At 44.7% G+C, this 23,712-nt stretch overlaps 1 protein-coding gene across 2 annotated transcripts in view; it reads left to right on the plus strand.

Moving 5' to 3' along the window:
* Positions 1–23,712, plus strand: part of CCDC102B (coiled-coil domain containing 102B) — a 567,471-nt gene that overhangs the window by 411,308 nt on the left and 132,451 nt on the right. For both annotated transcript variants that reach the window (XM_030212667.1, XM_030212657.1), the window contains one exon: positions 36–139. In XM_030212667.1, coding sequence (XP_030068527.1) covers positions 36–139 — 104 coding nt within the window. The remainder of the gene's footprint in view (positions 1–35; positions 140–23,712) is intronic.

A 23,712-nucleotide genomic window follows, 5' to 3' on the forward strand; every position in this document is an offset into this window, starting at 1 on the left:
TTCATAAGAATGGCATCACTTCTGTTCACTTCTAGCTTGATGACTCATTGAATCAGATTCGAAAGCTACAACAATCCCTGGAGAAAGAAACAGAAGCAAAAGACAGTCTACAAGTGCAAGTCAATCATTTACAAAGCAGGTACGTGCTTACTTACATAGAATGGGAAATCAGCTAATTGATTTAACTGACAAAGTTGTAAAACACCTTATTTGACAAGAACTATAAATGGAATGTTGATGTATTTTGGCTTATATCACTCAGCAATTAAATTGGTACTGTTATATTTAACATTTTATGATTCTTAATCTTGTATACGCACACTGGTCAGTGCGTACCAGTTGTAATGTAGAGTACATGCTTATATCAAGGGCCTGGTAGAAGAAGGAGCTGAAATTGAATAAGTATAATAAATATGAGATATTTGAAAATGGTATGACTCTAATACTGTAGTGTGGATGACTGTTTCTGATACTACTACATGAGGAAAAATGAGGCCAGGATTTGGAGGTGAATGATTATGAGAATGGAGGAGTCTAATTGGAAACCAAGAAGCATAAGATTAAGAGCACGAAAGGGAGAGAAAAAAAATCTGCTGGCCAATAGCGAGTTCTTACTATCAAAGTTAAATTGTTCTCTAAATATTCTTGCCAATTTTCCTACTGTGTTGCCATTTCAGAATTTCAAAGAACTTCAAAACTGACCAAAATAAAAAATTTTCATCAACAACAATAACAAAAACCTGTGTGCCACTAGTGGCTTGCCTTCAGGTACACAGTTGTGGCAACCAGAGAAGTACCTATGCCCCAATATAATTCAGAAATCACTTCCTTGGGGGCATTTCACTCACAAATACATCTAAGTAAAAAAAGAACACAGGCTTCAGAGTCTTTTGCTATGGTCTAATTTGGTAGCCTGTTCTCTAGCAATAATACCCCAGGGGTCATGCCAGCCATTTTTGAACCTGAGGCCAAAAAAGCAGAAGTGAGTGTGGATTGCAATTGGTCCCGTTAGACATCAGAGACTAGTAGGGCTAGGGCTGGTGATTAATGGTAGGGATATCTGCTTGGGGGTCTCAGGTTAGGTTTATTATTGCTGGAGGGGTCAGGCAGGAGTCTTTTTTTTTCAGGCAAGGAACCTGGGGGGGGGGGGGGGGGAATCAGATGCATTGCAGGCACCTGGGTAGATTTGATGTTGGGTGAGATGAATTGCCTTGTGGAGGGAGGGGGAACCACAGAGGCTAGCAGGAATGGTAAGGGTGACTGATGCTGGGGATTGATTGGGAGCGAGTGAAACTGGTGCTGCAGCATGGGGTAATGTGGAAACAACAGTTTCAAAGAGTTGCTTCTGTACATATGTAGAGGGTGTCACACATTTTATTTCTGGGGGGGGGGGGGAGGGAGTGATTCTGTACAAAGAAAAAGAAAATTCTCTGGAAAAAAATTGAAAATTCTTGCACAATATTTGAAAATTCTAAAAGATTTTGCACACTTTATTTTCATGTGCAGAATGGCCCTGGGAGTAAAAGTGTAACACCCTACACATGTGTGGGAGCAACTTTTTGAAATTGCAGATGGTTGTCAGTTATGTAGTTAAACTATCTTGTATTTCTTTTTAACCTATATGATATTATTTATAGATTTAGATGAATAACAGTGATATACATTTGTTGTCTATATTTGGCAATTTTTCTCTAATCTACTTGTCACGCTGCCTTGAGCCATTGTGGTGATTAAGAAGAATACAATTGTATGATTAAATTAAAAGGGCTGATTCCAGGCACAAAATACTATCCCTCTCCTCTTACCACCACTACAGCAGTTTCCCTTCCTAGGATCCACCCTCTCCATTTCTCTCTAAGCTTGCTTTCCTTCTCTTCCCCTTCCCTCCCCTCCCCTCCCCTGGTAAGTTCAGCCTCCAGATTTCTCTGCACCTTCTCCAGGGTGAATATCTCCCATTTTCTCCTCTTTCTGTTTACTGTTCTCTACCATCTAGAATCTTCTGCCTTCTACAGTTCTCTCTCCTCACCACTCAGTCTTCACTGCCCTTCCCTACCCTCAGCATTCTCTGCCTTCCCTGATGTTTCTCCCTAACTCCCAGTAAGACCCCTGGTCTGTCTGCTCCCAAGGTCTCTTCCCCCCTCCCCTAGGAAAACCCTACCTTACTTTTCTCTGCCCCATGGCACACACACTCTATTCACCTTCCTCTACCTTCCCCTCCATGGCACACACACACACCCATCCAACTTTATCCAGTCTTCCCCCCTCCCATCTCCCATGGCACACACACTTCCCTCTCCACTTTTCTCCAGCTAACCTCACTAATGGCACACACCTACTTCATCTACTTTTTTCCAGTCCCCTTCCATGCCACACACCTACCTCATTCACCTTTCTCCAGCCTTCCATGTCATATACCACCCTATTCACCTTCCTTCCATCACACTCACCCTCCCAGATGGCACAACAAGAGAAGGAGCTGTACAACGGGCCATGTCCTGCTCCTTTGCCATCCTGGACCTGACTGTTCCTTTGAGCCTTGCAGACCTCCATACAGCTGTGCAGCTTAAAGAAATAGTCAAGACCAAGGTTTCAGAAGAGGAGGAAGAAGCAGCCGAATGTGAAGCCATGCACCTCCTCTTCTTGACTATGGCAGGGAGTGGGGGACGTGAAGTTGTACTGCACCACTGAGCCATTACAGCTGCACTTCTCAGATCTGCAGATGACCCCCAGGAGTAAAGTTGGTTTTCCCCACATGAAGCTTTTTGAAATTGCTGCTCTTGATGAACACAGGGAACCATCAGCATACAGTCCACCAATTTTACAAGAAGCTCTATTTTTGACCAAACCTTTTTAAAATACTGTAGGTATTCTCTATGTCCCAACCTGGATGTCTGAATTTTGAAGGGTTATAGTAACATACATAGTAGATAACGGCAGAAAAAGACCAGCACGGTCCATCCAGTCTGCCCAACAAGATAAACTCATATGTGCTACTTTTTGTGTATACCTTACCTTGATTTGTACCTGTCCTTTTCAGGGTACAGACCGTATAAGTCTGCCCAGCACTATCCCCGCCTCCCAACCACCATCCCCGCCTCCCACCACCGGTTCTGGCACAGACCGTATAAATCTGCCTAGCACCATCCCCACCTCCCAACCACCAGTCCCGCCTCCCACCACCGGCTCTGCCACCCAATCTCGGCTAAGCTCCTTAGGATCCATTCCTTCTGAACTGGATTCCTTTATGTTTATCCCACGCATGTTTGAATTCCATTACCGTTTTCATTTCCACCACCTCCCGCGGGAGGGCATTCCAAGCATCCGCTACTCTCTCCGTGAAGAAATACTTCCTGACATTTTTCTTGAGTCTGCCCCCCTTCAATCTCATTTCATGTCCTCTCGTTCTACCACCTTCGCATCTCCAGAAAAGGTTCATTTGCGGATTAATACCTTTCAAATATTTGAACGTCTGTATCATATCACCCCTGTTTTTCCTTTCCTCCAGAGTATACATGTTCAGGTCAGCAAGCCTCTCCTCATACGTCTTGTAACACAAATCCCATACCATTCTCATAGCTTTTCTTTGCACCGCTTCTATTCTTTTTGAAGGGTTATTTTGGGGACCTTTTATTAAGGTGTACTAACAGATTTAGCACATAGTAACAATTAACATGTGCTAAATGATGACACCCATAGGAATATAATGAGTGCATTATCATTTATCACACAGTAATCGTGCTCACAAAACATAGCACCATGTTCCTAGGGGCAGAGAATGCGTGGAGCTGCGGTTGGATCAGCATTTATGCATGCATTTTATACAATGCACTGAAAAAACTAGGACATTCACATATAATAACAGTAATAATATATAAGTGAAATGGGAAGATATCAGCTATATGAACTGCAGCTATGAATCATGATGTGGCTAAACCTTCAGGCTCATATTTCCAAAGTGTCAATTTAATCCTTTTACTAAGTTGTGGAAAAAAAACTGGCCTTAGCATCTTGTGGAGCTTTCCCATATGCTAAGTCCATTTTTACCACCGTAGTACAAATACTGATTTTCCATTTTTTGTATTAATGGCCATGTACTAATGTTAATCCACATGATAGGCTTAATATGTACACACTTAAATATCGAAACACAACACAAAAAGGGTCATTTTTGATATAGAAACATGACGGCAGATAAAGGCCATATGACCCATCCAGTCTGCCCATCCTCTGTAACCCCTAACTCTTCCTTTTCCTAAGTGATCCCACATGCTTATTCCATGCCGTTTTAAATTCTGGAACAGTCCTCGACTCCACCACCTCCACCGGGAGGCTATTCCACGCTTCCACCACCCTTTCTGTGAAATAATACTTCCTTAGGTTACTCCTAAGCCTATTCCCTCTTAACTTTGTCGTATGCCCCCTCATTACACAGCTCTCCTTCATTTGAAAAAGGCTCTCTTCCTGTACATAAATGCTCTCGAGATATTTAAACGTTTCTATCATGTCTCCTCTCTCCCTCCTCTCTTCCAGTGTATACTGTACATGTTGAGGTTCATAAGGCTGTCCCTATCATTTTTGCATTCAAGACCGCTTATTAATTTCGTAGCCGCCCTCTGGACCGACTCCATCCTGTTTATATCTTTCCATAGGTGCGGTCTCCAGAACTGCACGCAGTACTCCAAATGAGGCCTCACCAGAGAATTATACAACGGCACTATCACCTCCTTTTTCCTGCTGGTCATGCCTCTCTTTATGCACCCAAGCATCCTTCTGGCTTTGGCCGTTGCTTTTTCTACCTGTTTGAAAACTTTAAGGTCGTCAGACATAATCACCCGCAAGTCCCGCTCTTCCTTCGCACACTGAAGCACTACACCCCCTATACTGTATCGTTCCCTCGGATTTTTTGTGACTCAAGGGCATGACCCTGCATTTTTTGGGATTAAACCTTAGTTGCCAAATATCGGTCCATTCCTCTAGCTTCGCTAGGTCCTTCCTCATGTCATTCACACCCTCCAGGGTGTCCACCCTGTTGCAGAGTTTAGTATCATCCGCAAAGAGGCAAACCTTACCAGACAGCCCTTCTGCACTATTGCTCACAAAGACGTTAAAAAGAGCCAGCCCTAGGACCGATCCCTGCGGTACTCCACTGACGACCTCCTTTTCCTCAGAGCAAGCTCCATTTACAACCACCCTCTGTCTCCTACCATTCAACCAATATTTTACCCAATCAGTTACTCTAGGTCCTGCACCAAGGGCACTCAATTTATTTATCAGTCGCCTGTGCGGAACCGTGTCAAAGGCCTTGCTGAAATCCAAGCGCCCCTCCCACATCCAACTGTTTGGTCATCCAGTCGAAGAAGACAGATTCGTCTGACACGACCTGCCACTAGTGAAGCCATGCCTCGGGTCCTGCATTCCATGTAGTTCAAGAAACATCACAATCCTCCTTTTTAGAAGTGTTTCCATTAGCTTACTCACCACCAAGGCCAGACTGGCAGGTCTGTAATTCCCAACCACTTCCTTACTTCCACTCTTGTGCAAAGGAACCACATCCGCCCTTCTCCAGTCCACTGGGACCACTCCAGTTTCTAAGGAAGCATTGAAGAGGTACGTCAGCAGAGCCGACAGAACTTCTCTGAGTTCCTTAAGCACCCTCGGGTGTATCCCATCAGGCTCCATTGCTCTGTCTACTTTTAGTTTCGCAAGCTCCTCATAAACACAGTCCTCCATAAACGGGTCTTGGTCTACCATACATCCATCCCCTTTAGCCTTTGTTTTCTGCAGCCCTACCCCCGGTCTTTCATTCGTGAACACTGAGCTAAAATAATCATTAAGCAGTTCAGTATTGGAAAAAATGTTATCATTATTATTTTTTGTTTGGAAATACTGTTTTGAACAAGGTTTTGTGATTTGGACATTTTATTTTTTGATCCATTTTCAACCCCCCCCCCCCCCCCCCCAAAAAAAAAAAAAATAAAAAACCCGAATAGGTGCAAAATGTAGAGATTCATTCCATTGGGATGGAGGAGCCAGCATTTTTAGTGGACTGGTCTCTCAGATTAAGGTACATATTAAGCCTGTACCTTGCAACACAACAAAATCAAAGCTCGTAATGGACATATAAGAACTCTTCCCCCCTACGATTCTGTTTCTCTCTGCGATTCCCTAAGGTGTCTGTTACACATGAACCTTATTCCACCACAACATTACTCTACTTGTTCATACCGGAATTGGCGTACGCCTTTACAGTACTATGTAAGCCACATTCAGCCTGCAAATAGGTGGGAAAATGTGGGATACAAATGTAACAAATAAATAAAATAAAATATCCAGAATATGGGGCACCTTAGAGGGTACTTCTGTGTACTTCATAAAAATGCTCCCAGGTACACATCACACCTTTGCTCCCTTATCTTGTCCCCTGAGACCTCCAAACCCCACCCAAAATCCACTATCCCCCACTGTACACAATTACAATAGCCCTTATGGGTAAAAGGAGCACCTATATGTGGGTACAGTAGGGATCTTGTGACCTTGGGAGGGGTCACTGTTTCCACCACAGGCGTCACAGGTAAAGGGATATAGGGACCTGGGTCTGCCACTGTGCCCCGCACCGACAACTACACTACTCCAGGGACCTGCATGCTGCTCTAATAGACCTGACTTTAACATCTACAGTTGTCATAGAACTGGTAAGCCATATTTTTATTCACATTTTTGGGGGTGGGGTGGGAGGAGATTAGTGACCACTGGGGGAGTATTGGGGGTCATCCCTGATTCCCTCCAGTGGTCATCTGGTCATTTAGAGCACCTTTTTGTGCCTTATTTGTTCTGAAAACAGATCTAGACCAAAACATCTTGGTTTTAGTCCTGGACGTTTTTGCTTTGTTTCATTATGGCTGTAAACTACCACTACTACTACTTAACATTTCTAGAGCGCTACTAGGGTTACGCAGCGCTGTACAGTTTAACAAAGAAGGACAGTCCCTGCTCAAAGGAGCTTACAATCTAAAGGACGAAATATCAAGTTGGGGCAGTCAAGATTTCCTGAATAGAGGTAAAGTGGTTAGGTGCCAAAGGCGACATTGAAGAGGTGGGCTTTGAGCAAGGATTTGAAGATGGGCAGGGAGAGGGCCTGGCGTATGGGCTCAGGGAGTTTATTCCAAGCATGGGGTGAGGTGAGGCAGAAAGGGCGGAACCTGGAGTTGGCGGTGGTGGAGAAGGGTACTGAGAGGAGGGATTTGTCTTGAGAACGGAGGTTACGGGTAGGAACGTAAGGGGAGATGAGGGTAGAGAGGTAAGGAGGGACTGCAGACCGAGTACTTTTGTAGGTTAGTATGAGAAGCTTGAACTGTATGCGGTACCTGATCGGAAACCAGTAAAGTGACTTGAGGAGAGGGGTGATATGAGTATATCGGTCCAGGAGGAAGATAAGATGTGCAGCCGAGTTCTGAACGGACTGAAGGGGGGATAAATGGCTAAGTAGGAGGCCAGTGAGGAGTAGGTTGCAGTAGTCAAGGCGAGAGGTAATGAGAGAGTGGATGAGAGTTCGGGTGGTGTGCTCAGAGAGGAAAGGGCGAATTTTGCTAATGTTATAGAGGAAGAAGCAACAGGTCTTGGGTATCTGCTGGATATGCGCAGAGGAGAGGGAGGAGTCGAAGATGACTCCGAGGTTGCGGGCAGATGAGACAGGGACGATGAGGGTGTTATCAACTGAGATAGAGAGTGGAGGGAGAGGGGAAGTGGGTTTGGGTGGGAAGACAATAAGCTCGGTTTTGGCCATGTTCAGTTTCAGGTGGCAGTTGGACATCCAGGCAGCAATGTCGGATAAGCAAGCCCATACTTTGGCCTGGGTTTCGGCAGTGATGTCTGGTGTGGAGAGGTAAAGCTGGGTGTCGTCAGCATAAAGATGATATTGGAAACCATGAGATGAGATCAGGGAGCCCAGGGAAAAGGTGTAGATTGAAAAAAGAAGGGGCCCAAGGACAGATCCCTGAGGAACTCCAACAGAGAGAGTGATGGAGGTGGAGGAAGAAACATGAGAGTGTACTCTGAAGGTACGGTGGGAGAGACAAGAGGAGAACCAGGAGAGGACAGAGCCCTGGAACCCAAATGAGGACAGTGTAGCAAGAAGTAAATTGTGATTGACAGTGTCAAAAGCAGCGGATAGGTTGAGGAGGATGAGGATGGAGTAGTGACCTTTGGATTTGGCAAGGTACAGGTCATTGCAGACTTTAGATAGTGCCGTTTCTTGTCGAGTGTAGGGGACGAAAGCCGGATTGAAGTAAAGTGTCTAGGTGTTAGGCATGCCATAATCCCACCTTCGAAATGCCCCCAAACATGCCCCCTTGTGATTTGACTGCATAACTTGTTGTTTACCATAAACAACAAGGTTACTACAGGAGCTTTAGCTTCATACCGTGGCTGTCTTTTTCGACAGACACGCTCGTTTTTGAAGAATCTCTTCAATTCCTGAGGCATTGGGACTTATACATCTTGCATACTTCATAATTTAACCCTGACCCCTGAGGCAGGCGTTGTGTAACGCCGAAACACTGCCCGTGTCGGGTCACTTGTTATTAAAAGACTCCTGTTGTCTCAGTCTTGAAGGCCCAGTGTTGCTTTTTTTGTTTGTATACTTTTTGTGTATGTTGTATCACCATCTCTGTTTGTTCTTTCTCTTGTTTTGCAAATTTGTGTACTCAAAATCACTTCAAAAGGGTACAAGCCTCTTAAACCAGTGCTTCCTTCATTCTTAAATTATAACCATTAGCACAGTCATTAAAAAATAAATTACTGCTGAGCACTTTCTAACACCTATTTTGTAGGCGATAGCTGTTCAACCCATAATCAGCACTAACCAGTTACTGCACAATAGTAATAATGTGCTAACAGATTAGCACTGGAGCACTCACTCTCTGCCCATGACAATCCTCCTCCACCTCCACAAAAAAATTTCAAAATATAAACTTTTATCGTGCAGATTAGTGCATCCTAATTCGGCAGATAACTTGGGATGCAGGACCATGTACAGCAGTATGCCATGTTAAGCTATGTGAGGTGGTAGCTGCTGAGTTAGTGCATGCTAATCCAGGCACTAAAATGTTTTTTGTAATGACATTAGCGTATGATCAGTAATACAAAAAATGGAAAATTGGCCATTTTACTGCTGCAGTAAAAATGCTCTTAGCAAGCTAAGGCAAGTTTTTGCCACAGCTTAGTAAAGGAACCTTTAATTCAAATAAGTTCCTATTGTCTAATGTTTAACCTTGGATTCTATATTTGGGCTCGATCCTGATATGCATATACAACTGAATTGGGTAACAAGCCAACTAACATCAATAACTGGAAAGATAGCAGAAGACAGACAGAAAAACAAAAAAGAAGAAACTAGGAAACAACATGCTTGAAAAAATAAATACCAGACAACAAAGGTAGAAAAAAGTATTTTTTATTTTGAATTTATTTGGTGGAATATGTTAGCTTTGGGAAATGTGCATCACAGATGTCTTCTGTAATTTTTTTTTTTTCTTCAGTACAAGAAAAAATAAATTTGTGTTTTCATTTCTCCCATGTTATGGAACATGCCTAGTTTGAATTCTTGGGGTTCTCAATTCAATTTTTATCTTTATATTTCTGACTTGTGATCCCATGTTCTGTATTTGGTGTGTGACCAAGGTATGGTATTTTGTGGGCAAGTAGTTTCTATGTAGAACTCTTTAGTAGTCTCACTTGTTATGTTTTACCAGTAGTAAATGTGTTGGTGCTCTAGGGCCCAGTGTAATATTTATAGTACTAGCTTTTCATAGGTGAATATGGTGTGGTAAGTTTTCTGTATAGGTTTTAGTGTCTTTAGTGTGTTATTTGTGTGATTTTATAAACTAACTGACTCTATTTGAAAGTAGGCTCTGGGGAAAGGACTGCCTTTGGTGGCCCTTGTCACCAAAAATAAAAATGCTCAGGACTATTGGGCTCCACATCCTGTAGAGTCACCACACAAACAAAACCCCATCTAATTTAAACAAAGTTTCTACTAGTGGAACGAGTGTTCCTGAAATGATGGTCACAATTTGAATAATTTTACTTGTAGTTAAGAAGACAGGCTGCCTGCTCTGGCCAGTCCTGGGACCTCTGCTACCCCCCACCTCCTGATGTAACTTCCAGGTTCCCAGTAGGTGGGATGCAGTCGAGGCAGCCTGTGTTAATCATTGCCAGCAACAGTCTGCACCTAAGCGACAATACCGGCACTGCTGCCTGTCCAACACTGACTAGCACTTAATTTACAAAAGCTTGCTCCCCCTGATGTCAAAACGTGGCTACGCCTCTGGTTCATGGGGAAGAGGGGTTGGTGGTTGGGAGGCGAAGATAGTGGTGGGCAGACTTATACGGTCTGTGCCAGATCCGGTGGTGGGAGGCGGGACTGGTGGTTGGGAGCAGGGGCGTAGCTACGAGTGGGCCTGGGTGGCCCACCCAATCTCGGTTCAGGCCCACCCACTTTGTCCTAATCCTCCAATCAGGAAGATCTTCTAGGTGCTAGATAGACTGCAGTCGCTGTCAGTTCCTCCGCTATGCAGCTACGCTACATAAATGTAGGCAGCCGGCACTGGCAGCAAAAACAGCAGCTCTCCTACCTGTGACTTGCTTAATTTTTAAATCCGGGTCAGAATGGCAGGGAACAGGCTGTTTCATCCAATCCCGGGGCCTTTCTTCAACCCTCCGGGGTGGGACAAGCTGAAGGAAGGCCCCTGGGATTGGCTGAAGTAGCATATTCCCTGCCGATGTATACCACCAGCAGAACTGCTTTAAAAAAAAAAAAACTGATCGCATGACGCGCAGCGGCCGAGTGTGTGCTCGCTTGTGCTCCTTTTCAACTTGTTACCAGTAGTGCCAGTCACCACTGGCACTCTGTGCCCCCCTGATCGCAGTCTCTGTGTCCCCCTGATCGCAGCTTTTTCACGTGGCCTTGTCCTCTTGACTGTGCTGCAGCTTGGAGACAGACGCCAGATGGAAGGTGTCTGTGGTGGCAGGTCCCCTCCCGATCTGCTCTTATAGTCAGAGAGAGCAGATCATCAGGAGAGAGGGACCTGCAGCGCCACCAGAGAGGACGGAGCCGGAGGAGCCACAGAAAGTGTGAGTCTGGAATGGGGGATGGGGATGGAGGGTGGAGGGAGCCGTAGAAGTTCGGATTGGATAAGAGCTGCTGCAACACATTGTGCTTAATTGTTGGACAGCATTTTTATTTATATTTTAAGACATACCAGCCAGCTGCTGCAGCATACGGATGTACTAGAGATAGAGAAAGTATAACTTTGTATAGGTAGAGTAGTAATTTGTTATAAATCGTAATTAGTGTGCTATTTGGAGGGAGGGGCTGGTTACAGGGACACCCTAGCATGTGTTATATTCTTGCAGACATTTTTTTCTCCTGGTAAAAGGTCCACTAAAACAGACATCATATTATGAGAATTAGGTGCTCAACATTCAGAGTTTCTATCTATTTGCTTTTTGGGGGGGGATTTATCCCACATTAAACATGAATTAGATTGAAATCTGGGAGCATTTAAAATCTTTCTTTTTTTCTGGAGAGAGTAATGCATTGCCCCCTCCAGGCTCTCTCCCTGGGTTTAGTCAGCCTTGCAATTTGGGGGGGGGGGGGCGCAGAGGTAGACTGGGGCCTCTGCGCCCCCCCCCCCCCCAACAAAAAAAATTGCAGGCTATACCCGGGGAGAGAGCCTGTTGTTAAAATTTTACCAGCACACCACTGCCTTGGTACCACCTCTTAGGTGTGCGAAAGTTATATAAAAGCCCAGCCAGCCCTAATTATATGCGCTATACTGGTGTCGACAGAAGTGTGAAGGGGTCGTGTGCTGGTGGATCCTGCAGGAAGGCATGGGCAACAGAGTAATTAGGGAAGATTTTGAATGAGTTTATACCAATCAACCCCACACTCAACGAAGGAAAGAAATACTAGGTAGGATCGCCTTGCAAAATGAGTATGGGCTGTTGATATTCTCAGGTCGCCTGCCTTGCATTCCCCCCCCCCCCCCCCCGTGCTCCTCAGTGAAGGGCCCACCTTTACCCAGAAACCCACCAACAATAAATTTTAATAAAAGCGAGTTTCTGGGTGGGGGTGGGCTCTACAGTGCCCAGGTTAAAATAAAAAAAAACAAGTTTTGTATTTAATGCAGGCAGGTTTCTGGGTGGGGGTGGACTCTACACTGCAAAGGACATTAAAAAAAACCCAAAATGTTTTATATTTAATGCTGGTGTGCTTCAGGGTGGGGGAGGGTGAGAATGGGAAGGGCAGGGGATGGGTAGAAGTAGGGCAGGGCTGAGGCTATAGGGAGGGATGGGGATAGGATAGGGCTGATGCCTAGCTACGGGAAGGATGGTGAGGAAGGGAAAGGCTGATGCTGGGCTATGTGGATGGATGGGGAGGTAGGGGAGAGTAGGGGAGGGCTGATGCTGCTCCACTGGGATGGATGGGAGGAGGGGTAGGGAAAGGAAGGACTACAGGACAAATTTAAATTTTTGGTCCTTTATTTTGTAGTTGATAAGGTTGGTCTGTGTTCTACCTGTGACCGAGCAGGTGAGAGATTCTGCTGGCATGTGATTTGTGTGAGGATCTATGAGTCTGACTTGTCTGGTTATTACAAAGGGATGTGTATTGCTGTTATGCATATTCACTGCTGCCTTTTTAAAGGTACTGTTACTGGTATTCCTATTCAGAATTGGTGTTAAGGTTTGCAGCATAGGCTCTAAGAAGCTTCTTTGCAGGATATAGTGTTACTTCACAAAGTACCTGGCAGTGAAGGGATTTTGTGTTGATATTATTGAGGTACTATCAGAATTTGAATACATTTTTCCTATGGAAAGCTGTTAGAGGAAACATTCTAGTTATGTTCTGTATGTATCCCAAGAAAGGCTACTCATAACCTATATACGTAGTGCCATCCCATGTTAGCTCTGGGCCCACCCAAAATGTCAGGTCTGGCTACGCCACTGGTTGGGAGACGGGGAATAGTGCTGGGCAGACTTATACGGTCTGTGCCCTGAAAAAGACAGGTACAAATCAAGGTAAGGTATACACATGAGTTTATCTTGTTGGGCAGACTGGATGGACCGTGCAGGTCTTTTTCTGCCGTCATCTACTATGTTATGTATGTAACATTTTTGAATGTTGTGTGCTAGCAATCAATTATTGAAGTTAAAGACCTACCTGTTCTGAAAGGCCTACTAAACCGACCCAACTTAGATGCCTCAACTCTGCAACACAACAAAACCTTAGATTCTATTGGACATTATATGTTCCTCACTATCTTTGACCCTTATTGTACCTTGATACTCTCCCCATACCTGACTCTTACTTCAAATCGTATTTGTTTACCCCCAACGAACTTGGCGATCGCCTTTAGGGTACTATGTAAGCCACATTGAACCTGCTTGTGGGTGGGAAAATGTGGGATACAAATGTTACACATAAATAAATTGACACCAATTTGGATTTGCGTATGCATCTTACTACGCACTGTTCTATGAAATGGTGTGCCCAAATCCCACAGCACATAACTCAAAAGCAGGTGTGGCCATGAGAGGGTCAGGCACATTCCGGCACTTTGCTCGCAGTGTTATAGAATACCGCAGATGTGCACCTGGTTTCAGAAGGGAAAAGTCCTGGTGCCCTCATTTGGGCAAAGGAATTGGCACCAGTGGCGTAACTACATGGGGCCATGGGGGCCTGGGCCCCCATAGATTTGGCCCTGGACCCCCCTGCCGATGACCCTCTCGACCCCCCTCCCGCCGCCAACCCTCCCCCGCCACCACCGTCAGCTACCTTTGCTGGCGGGGGACCCCAACCCCTGCCAGCCGAGGTCCTCTTCTTCCGGCGCAAGGCTTTGTGCAGGACGTCACTCACAGAAACAGAACGAAGCCTTGCGCCAGAAGAAGGGGACCTCGGCTGGTGTGGGTTGGGGTCCCACGCCAGCAAAGGTAGCTGACGGCGACGGTGGGGGAGGGTTGGCGGCGGGAGGGGGGTCGAGAGGGTTGGCGGCGGGGGGGGGGGGGGGTCAAGGTTGGTGGCGGCGGGGGGGGGGGGGGGCTAAAATGTGCCCCCTCACCTCGGGCTCTGGACCCCCTCCTGCCGAAGTCTGGCTACGCCCCTGATTTGGCACTACTCACATACAGCATGCTCAACTCAGAGTGACTTTTATAGAATAGTGCTGGGTGCTGATTATCTCCTGTGTCCAAATGTGGGCACAATTTGCTGAACCTGATCCTATAGTTTCCATATTCCGCAATGTTCTTAAGTGAGCATGAAAGCCAAACCGAACTTTAAAACTATCGTCCAACCAGGTAAAGAAAAAACTAATAATAAAATGTACACATATGTTTTTCATGTTCCTGAGGTATATGCCTAGGTGAATACCATTAAACCTGGCTGCTACACTTGTTTAGCTTTTTTTAAATTACTCATGAAGAAACAAATTTCCATCCACAGGATTGGGGGGAGGGGGGGGGAATCAGTGGACCTATTTTATATTACAACACTGTAAGTCTTCTGATTCTATGATGGTTTCTTTTGCAGTTTGCTGAGGTACAAAGGTTTCTTAGATTAAAAAAAAACATGAAACTGTTTCAGAATTGTAAAATTTATTTTCTTTCTAGAATATATACAGAGAGACCCCAAAAATATGGAAAAGGTTTATCCTTTTATTTTCAAGGGTACTCCCATTTGTTGCCTTATTTTTTTCTTTAATGTCCCTGTTCACTGAACATCCTGGGGCCCTTTTATAGAGAAGTGGTAAACAGGCTTACCAGTTGCTTTTCTGAGACTACCACTGGCCCAACGCGGCCGCTGGTGCTAGTCGCACCTCGAGTGTGTGTTATTTCCGGAGGAAAATGAAATCCCCCAAAAACAGCTTGCATGGCGGTAACTCGGTGGTAATTGGGCATCACCACATGCTGCCTGGTTACTACTGGATTAGTGCAGGAGCCCTTACCGCCACCTCAGTGGGTGGCAGTAAGGGCTCCCCGTTGCATGGCCATGTGGCAAGAGTTCTGTTACCGCATGGCCATGTGTGCCTGGGGGGGGGGGGTTACCCGCTGTAGTAAAAGAGGTCCCTGGTATGTGGGGAAAAACAGCCCCTGCCACTAGTGCAGGGCCCTGTTTCCCCGCAGATTGGTAAAAGGGACCCCTCTGTAAGTTAGACTAGTTCCTCATATTTCCTTCAACTGCTTATATTATTTGCCTTCAGTTTGGCCACCCATCTGTTTGTTCCATTTAACTTTGCTTTACTCATTTTGTCACCATCAATATATCTCAACTGCACTTGCCCTCAGTTATGTGGAGGGGCATAATCGAATGGCGCCGGCCACATAGATGGCCGACCATCTATTTTTGCAGTGCCGCAAACAGCAGTCTGGAACCGTATTATCGAAAAAGATGGCCAGCCATCTTTTGTTTCGATAATACGGTTGGGGCTGGCCAAATGCCATAGATTGCTGGGTTTGAGATGGCCGACTTTGTTTTCAGCGATAATGGAAACTGGACAGCTAAACGCGCTGTGATTGGCTGAGAGAGACCTGGAGGGCATATCAAAAGGGAGGGACATCCAATTAAGTGGAGCTGTGGCCAAGTGGTTACATCACTGGTCTTGTAATGGAGAGGTGGCTGGTTCAAATCCCACTGTTACTACTAAAAAAGCTATGAGCAAAAACAGTTTTGATTTCCCCATTTGGGGAGAAAGACAGCTATCAACAGAACAACGGCCATTAAGGGAAGTGCATGTCAGGGAAGGTCCTTTTCTTTTTTACGAGCTGGCCGACTGGCTTCCCCTCCTAAGGAAGGAAATTCGCGTGCAAATGAGCAGCTCATTTGCATGCGATTTCCTTCATGCGTGCCCTTCACTTACGGATTTGCTAAGGGATCGGTAAGAGAAGGACTCTTCCATGCAGTTTAGTGCACCTGGCTTTAAATCTGCTCCAGGGACCTGCATACTGCTGTCATGGAGCTGGCTGGCATATAGGCTGGTAAAAAAAATGTTTTAAAGTTTTTTTTTTTTTGGGTGGGAGTGGGTTGGTGACCACTGGGGGAATATGGGGAGGTCATCCCCGATTCCTTCCGGTGGCCATCTACTCAGTTTGGGCACCTTTTTGAGACTTGGTCGTGAAAATAAATAGACCAAGTAAAACCGGCCAAATGCTCGTCATCGCAGGTTTTCTTTTTTCCATTATCAGCTGAAACCGGCCATCTCGTAAGCACGCCACGTCCCGCCTTCGCTACCCTGCCGACATGCCCCCTTGGTTTGCCCGCCTCCGCAACGGAATGCCGGTGAGTGTGTCCAAAAATCGGCTTTCGATTATACCGATTTGCTGGTTTTAGCAGATGGCTGGCCATCTCCCGATTTGTGTCGGAAGATCGCCGGCGATCTCTTTCTAAAATAAGCCTGATAGTAAGATGTTTCATTGTATTGAACAAGTCTAAGGAGAATCCACAACAAGTGGAGAACTCAATAGATCCCACGAGGCGTGAAACGAAAAATAAAAAGGTGGGAAAAGAAGCCAGGCTATCCAAAGAATGGAACCAAATGATCTTTACTTAAAACAAAGTTTAATAATCTTCAAACAAATAAAAATATAACAATAACACATTAAAAATGACTCGACACAACGTTGTGTTTCGGCCGAATGGCCTACATCAGGAGTCTATAGACATAAATAAAACAGTAGATAAATAAATTGAGCACATAGAAATAAATATTGACAATATGAAACCAAAATTATATTAAAAGAGGAACATATATAAATTGTCAAATAATGAAAATCTATAAATATAACCCAAAAAATACATGTATATGTACGTATATGCCAAGCATTATGTTGAACAAACTTCATAAGGAAAAAACAAATCAAAATATACATACATGGGGATAAGAATAAATAAAAAAACTAACCTTATTTATAAAATTGAAATTAATTATAGCACATCAAAGGAATCTCAAAAATACAGGTGAGAGATACCAAAGATCTACAGATGAGATCTTGAAAATAGTCTGTAGAAGACAAAAAAGATTTTTTTAGTGAAAAATATATATATAAAAGAGCACAATGTGATTAGCACATCAAGCAATTTAGTTGAGAATAGCCAAAAAATAAAGGTTCATTTGATCTACCTATTTATCCTTTTTCTTACATCACTAGTCCGAGGTAAAAATACAAAATAAAGAGTCATATAATGTACCTATTACCCCTTTCTGCAACACTAGTCACAAGACTAGCTCAAAAACACAAGGTAAGCTACAAATAAAAGACTCACACTACATATTTATGATAAAAAAACAGCGCTCAAATAAAACACAAATATGATAAAATATGAAAAAACGCTGCAAAATCTAAGGCGCGAACAGCAGTGTATTGGAAAAAAAAACCCGGGAGACACATGCCTTAAAAAAGACCATTGTGCAAATAAACTGTCTGTCGCAGTGATTCCAGCAATTATAATAAAGGAAAATTGAGTTACACGATACTTTAAATAGCCAAAGTGGGGCGCGAGTACTAGAAACCGCTGATATCAGTTAATGCAAAAAGTAAAACTAGTAAAAACAGATCACTGTGTGACCGTCCGTACGACTTTCATACGGACTTCCATGCGGACTCAAAGGCGCGAGCAGCAATGTATTAAGAGAAGAAACCCGGAGACACGTACCTTAAAAAAGACCGTTGTGCAAATGGACCGTCTGTCACAGTGATTCCAGCAGTTATAATAAAAGAAAAGTAGAGCTGCACGATACTTTAAATAGACAAAATGGCGCGTAAATTCTAGAGGACGCTGATATCAGCTGATGTCAAAAGTGAAAACAGTAAAGCCAGACCGCTGTGTGATCGTCCGTACGTCTTTACGTCTTCCATACGTAAACTAGGCGGAAATGCGTCATCGCATACCTCAAAGTGTATGTATGTGGAAAAGTGAGGTTAGAGCGCTATCTAGCCGTCCGTGCGTTTAGAGTACGTAAAATATGCAGTGCCAGCCCCCATTTCCGGCCGCTGCTGCTTCTCCTGTTGAGCAGCAGCGGCCGCTACACAAAGAAAAAGATTAAAAAAAACTTCAAACCTGGCTGAAACGCGGCACCCCGGCACTGTAGACAGCCATTAGGCATTGGCTGTTGCCCCGCAGCCGCTCCTCCTCTTGCCTTACGTCACTGCGCTCCTCCGGGGTCTTCCTCCAGGGGCAGTGACGTAGAGGCAAGAGGAGGAGCGGCTGGGCAACAGCCAATGCCTAATGGCTGTCTACAGTGCCGGGGTGCCGCGTTTCAGCCAGGTTTGAAGTTTTTTTTTTAAATCTTCTTTTTCTTTGTGTAGCGGCCGCTGCTGCTCAACAGGAGAAGCAGCAGCGGCCGGAAATAGGGGCTGGTGCCGTGTGCATCGCGACTTCGCGCCGTTCGCGGGAAACTTGGCAGGGAGAGGGAAAACAACAGAGGGAAGGATTGGGAGAGAGAGAGAAAGAGGGAAACCAACAGAGGGAAGGATTGGGGAGAGAGAAAAAGAGGGAAACCAACAGAGGGAAGGATTGGGGAGAGAGAGAAAGAGGGAAGGATTGGGGAGAGAGAGAAAGAGGGAAAACAACAGAGGGAAGGATTGGGGAGAGAGAAAAAGAGGGAAACCAACAGAGGGAAGGATTGGGGAGAGAGAGAAAGAGGGAAGGATTGGGGAGAGAGAGGAAAGAGGGAAAACAACAGAGGGAAGGATTGGGGGGAGAGAGAAAGAGGGAAACCAACAGAGGGAAGGATTGGGGGGGAGAGAGAGAAAGAGGGAAAACCAACAGAGGGAAGGATTGGGGGGGGGAGAGAGAAAGAGGGAAACCAACAGAGGGAAGGATTGGGGAGAGAGAGAAAGAGGGGAAAACAACAGAGGGAAAGGATTGGAGAAAGAGGGAAACCAACAGAGGGAAGGATTGGGGGGGGGGAGAGAGAGAGAAGAGGGAAACCAACAGAGGGAAGGATTGGGGAGAGAGAAAAAGAGGGAAACCAACAGAGGGAAGGATTGGGGAGAGAGAGAAAGAGGGAAGGATTGGGGAGAGAGAAAGAGGGAAACCAACAGAGGGAAGGATTGGGGGGAGAGAGAGAAAGAGGGAAACCAACAGAGGGAAGGATTGGGGGGGGGGAGAGAGAGAAAGAGGGAAACCAACAGAGGGAAGGATTGGGGAGAGAGAGAAAGAGGGAAAACAACAGAGGGAAGGATTGGAGAAAGAGGGAAACCAACAGAGGGAAGGATTGGGGGGGGGGAGAGAAAGAGGGAAACCAACAGAGGGAAGGATTGGGGAGAGAGAAAAAGAGGGAAACCAACAGAGGGAAGGATTGGGGAGAGAGAGAAAGAGGGAAGGATTGGGGAGAGAGAAAGAGGGAAACCAACAGAGGGAAGGATTGGGGGGAGAGAGAGAAAGAGGGAAACCAACAGAGGGAAGGATTGGAGCGAGAGAGAAAGAGGGAAAACAACAGAGGGAAGGATTGGGGGGGTGGAGAGAAAGAGGGAACCAACAGAGGGAAGGATTGGGGGGAGAGAGAGAAAGAGGGAAACCAACAGAGGGAAGGATTGGGAGGGGGAGAGAGAGAAAGAGGGAAACCAACAGAGGAAGGATTGGGGAGAGAGAGGAAGAGGGAAACCAACAGAGGGAAGGATTGGGGAGAGAGAAAGAGGGAAAACAACAGAGGGAAGGATTGGGGGGAGAGAGAAAGAGGGAAAACAACAGAGGGAAGGATTGGGGGGAGAGAGAAAGAGGGAAAACAACAGAGGGAAGGATTGGGGAGAGAGAGAGAAAGAGGGAAACCAACAGAGGGAAGGATTGGGGAGAGAGAGAAAGAGGGAAAACAACAGAGGGAAGGATTGGAGAAAGAGGGAAACCAACAGAGGGAAGGATTGGGGAGAGAGAGAAAGAGGGAAACCAACAGAGGGAAGGATTGGGGAGAGAGGGAAAAACAGATGGAAGGATGGGGAGAGAGAGGGAAAAACAGATGGAAGGATGAGGAGAGAGAGAAAGAGGGAAAACAACAGAGAGGGAAGCATTGGGGAGAAAGAGAAAGAGGGAAACCAACAGAGGGAAGGATTGGGGAGAGAGAGAAAACCAACAGAGGGAAGGATTGGGGAGAGAGAGAGGGAAAACAACAGAGGGAAGGATTGGGGAGAGAGAGAGAAAGAGAGAGGGAAAACAACAGAGGGAAGGATTGGGGGAGAGGGAAAACAACAGAGGGAAGGATTGGGGAGAAAGAGGGAAAATAACAGAGGGAAGGATTGGGGAGAGAGAGGGAAAACAGATGGCCATTGGGGAGAGAGAGGGAAAACAGATGGAAGGATGGGGAGAGAGAGGGAAAAACAGATGGAAGGATTGGGGAGAGAGGAGAAAAACAGATGGAAGGATTGGGGAGAGGGGAAAAACAGATGGAAGGATGGGGAGAGAGAGGGAAAAAACACAGATGGAAGGATTGGCGAGAGAGGGAAAAACAGATGGAAGGATGGGGAGAGAGAGAGGGAAAAACAGATGGAAGGAGGGGAGAGAGAGGGAAAACGGAAGGATAGGGAGAGAAAGAGGGAAGACGCTGGATGGAAGAATGCAGAAAGAAAGAGGGAAGACGCTGGATGGAAGAATGCAGAAAGAAATAGGGGAGACACTGGAAGGATGGGGAGAGAAAGCAGAGCTGTTGGATGAAAAAGGGGAATAGAGAAAGACTGGAGAATAAGAGGAAGGGGCATGGGGAGAACAAGGGTGAGGAAAAGATGAAAAGCCACAGATAGATGAAGGAAATTAAAGAATGGATAGTAAGAATGAATTAAATCTGGACAGAGAGAGAGCCTGAAAAATATTGAAGAAAGCAAAGAAAAAGGAGACAAAAATGACAAATGGCACAGAAGAGTTAAGCGAAAACAAAGGAAAGCAGAATCACAGACTGGGACCAATATGGAAAGAAAAACAGTCACCAGACAACAAAGGTAGAAAAAAATCATTTTATTTTCATTTTAGTGTTTGTAATATGTCCAATTTGAGAATTTACATTGGCTGTCTTATTTTGCACTGGGTATACTACTACTACTACTTAGCAAATCACGTTATTTTTTTCTCCTATAGTACTGTAATATTTTCAATGATGTCTGTTTATATGCGCCATGGCTGGTATCGGGGGGTGTGGTTAATGTGGGTGTGGCTATCATAGGGGTGGAGCCATATGTGGTGACCCCGCCCATAATGAGTACCGGCACCTTTTTTTCTACAAAAAAAGCACTGATTATATGACTCTTTATTTTGTATTTTTACCTCGGACTAGTGATGTAAGAAAAAGGATAAATAGGTAGATCAAATGAACCTTTATTTTTTGGCTATTCTCAACTAAATTGCTTGATGTGCTAATCACATTGTGCTCTTTATATATATATTTTTCACTAAAAAAATCTTTTTTGTCTTCTACAGACTATTTTCAAGATCTCATCTGTAGATCTTTGGTATCTCTCACCTGTATTTTTGAGATTCCTTTGATGTGCTATAATTAATTTCAATTTTATAAATAAGGTTAGTTTTTTTATTTATTCTTATCCCCATGTATGTATATTTTGATTTGTTTTTTCCTTATGAAGTTGTTCAACATAATGCTTGGCATATACGTACATATACATGTATTTTTTGGGTTATATTTATAGATTTTCATTATTTGACAATTTATATATGTTCCTCTTTTAATATATTTTGGTTTCATATTGTCAATATTTATTTCTATGTGCTCAATTTATTTATCTACTGTTTTATTTATGTCTATAGACTCCTGATGTAGGCCATTCGGCCGAAACACAACGTTGTGTCGAGTCATTTTTAATGTGTTATTGTTATATTTTTATTTGTTTGAAGATTATTAAACTTTGTTTTAAGTAAAGATCATTTGGTTCCATTCTTTGGATAGCCTGGCTTCTTTTCCCACCTTTTTTATTTTTCATTGTATTGAACAAACATCATTAACATCAAATCAGTGTTGTTCTGTTTTATGATTGTTCTACAGTGTTGTTAAATATGTATATTTCTATGACGGTATCAGTGTTGATCTTACTGCTAGGTTTAATTGTAGTTTGCTTACATTTGTCATTTTACTATTGTTTATCCTGTTAACAAACTTGTAAGCAAGAGGAAAAGGAAACCAATATGTTCTCCAAGCAAGTGGCTGAGAAAATAAAAGGCTAAAGAGTTGGCGTTCCAGAAATAGAGAAAATCTCAAGAAGAGGAACACTGGGAGGAATACCGGATGAAACTGAAAGAAGCCAAGAGAGGTACGTCTGGCAAAAGGCGCAAGCGGAAGAACAAATGGCTAGAAATATAGGAGGGGCGACAAAAATTTCTTCAGGTATATTAGTGAAAGAAGAATGACTAAAAATGGAATTGTGAGACTAAAAGATACAGCGAAACCGCTATGTAGATAATGATGAAGAAAAAGCCAATTTACTAAATAGATACTTTTGTTCGGTTTTCACTGAAGAAAATCCTGGAGAAGGACCATGAGGGGCTGGCAAAAGTACACCTGAGAATGGAATGGATATAGCACCGTTCACGGAAGAGAGTGTGTATCAACAACTTGGAAAGCTAAAGGTGGACAAAGCCATGGGACCGGACGGGGATCCACTCAGAAATTGAGGGAGCTCAGAGAGGTCCTGGCGGGTCCTCTTAAAGATTTGTTTAATAAATCCTTGGAGACTGGAGAGGTTCCGAGGGACTGGAGAATGGTGGAGGTGGTACCTCTTCACAAAGTGGTGATAGGGAAGAAGCTGGAAACTACAGGCCGGTAAGCCTCACTTCGGTTATTGGAAAAGTAATGGAAGCCATGCTGAAGGAAAGGATAGTGAATTTCCTAGAAGCCAACAAAGGGATGCATTTAGGGAGTAGAAACCCACGAGAGATGTATGTGTTAGGGCGGGGAGAGTCTGATAGGTACTGAGGGGGAGAGGGATCTTGGGGTGATAGTATCCGAGGATCTAAAGGCGACGAAACAGTGTGACAGGGCGGTGGCCGTAGCGAGAAGGTTGCTAGGCTGTATAGAGAGAGGTGTGATCAGCAGAAGAAAGGAAGTGTTGATGCCCCTGTACAAGTCATTGGTGAGGGCCCCACCTGGAGTATTGATGTTCAGTTTTGGAGGCCGTACCTTGCGAAGGATGTTAAAAAAATGGAAGCGGTGCAAAGAAAAGCTACGAGAATGGTATGGATTTGCGTTTCCAAGACGTATGACCAAAGGACTTGCTGACCTGAACATGTATACCCTGGAGGAAAGGAGGAACAGGGGTGATATGATACAGACATTCAAATACTTGAAAGGTATTAATCCGCAAAAAAATCTTTTCCGGAGATGGGAAGGCGGTAGAACGAGAGGACATGAAATGAGATTGAAGGGGGCAGACTCAAAAAGATGTCAGGAAGTATTTTTTTCACGGAGAGGGTGGTGGATGCTTGGAATGCCCTCCCACGGGAGGTGGTGGAGATGAAAACGGTAACGGAATTCAAACATACGTGGGATATGCATAAAGGAATCCTGTGCAGCAGGAATGGATCCTCAGAAGCTTAGCTGAAATTGGGTGGCGGAGCAGGTGGGGGGAAGAGGGGTTGGTGGTTGGGAGGCTAGGATAGGGGAGGGCAGACTTATACGGTCTGTACCAGAGCCGGTGATGGGAGACGGGACTGGTGGTTGGGAGGTG

The sequence above is a fragment of the Microcaecilia unicolor genome, chromosome 1 (assembly GCF_901765095.1).
Source record: "Microcaecilia unicolor chromosome 1, aMicUni1.1, whole genome shotgun sequence".
Lineage (NCBI taxonomy): Eukaryota > Metazoa > Chordata > Amphibia > Gymnophiona > Siphonopidae > Microcaecilia > Microcaecilia unicolor.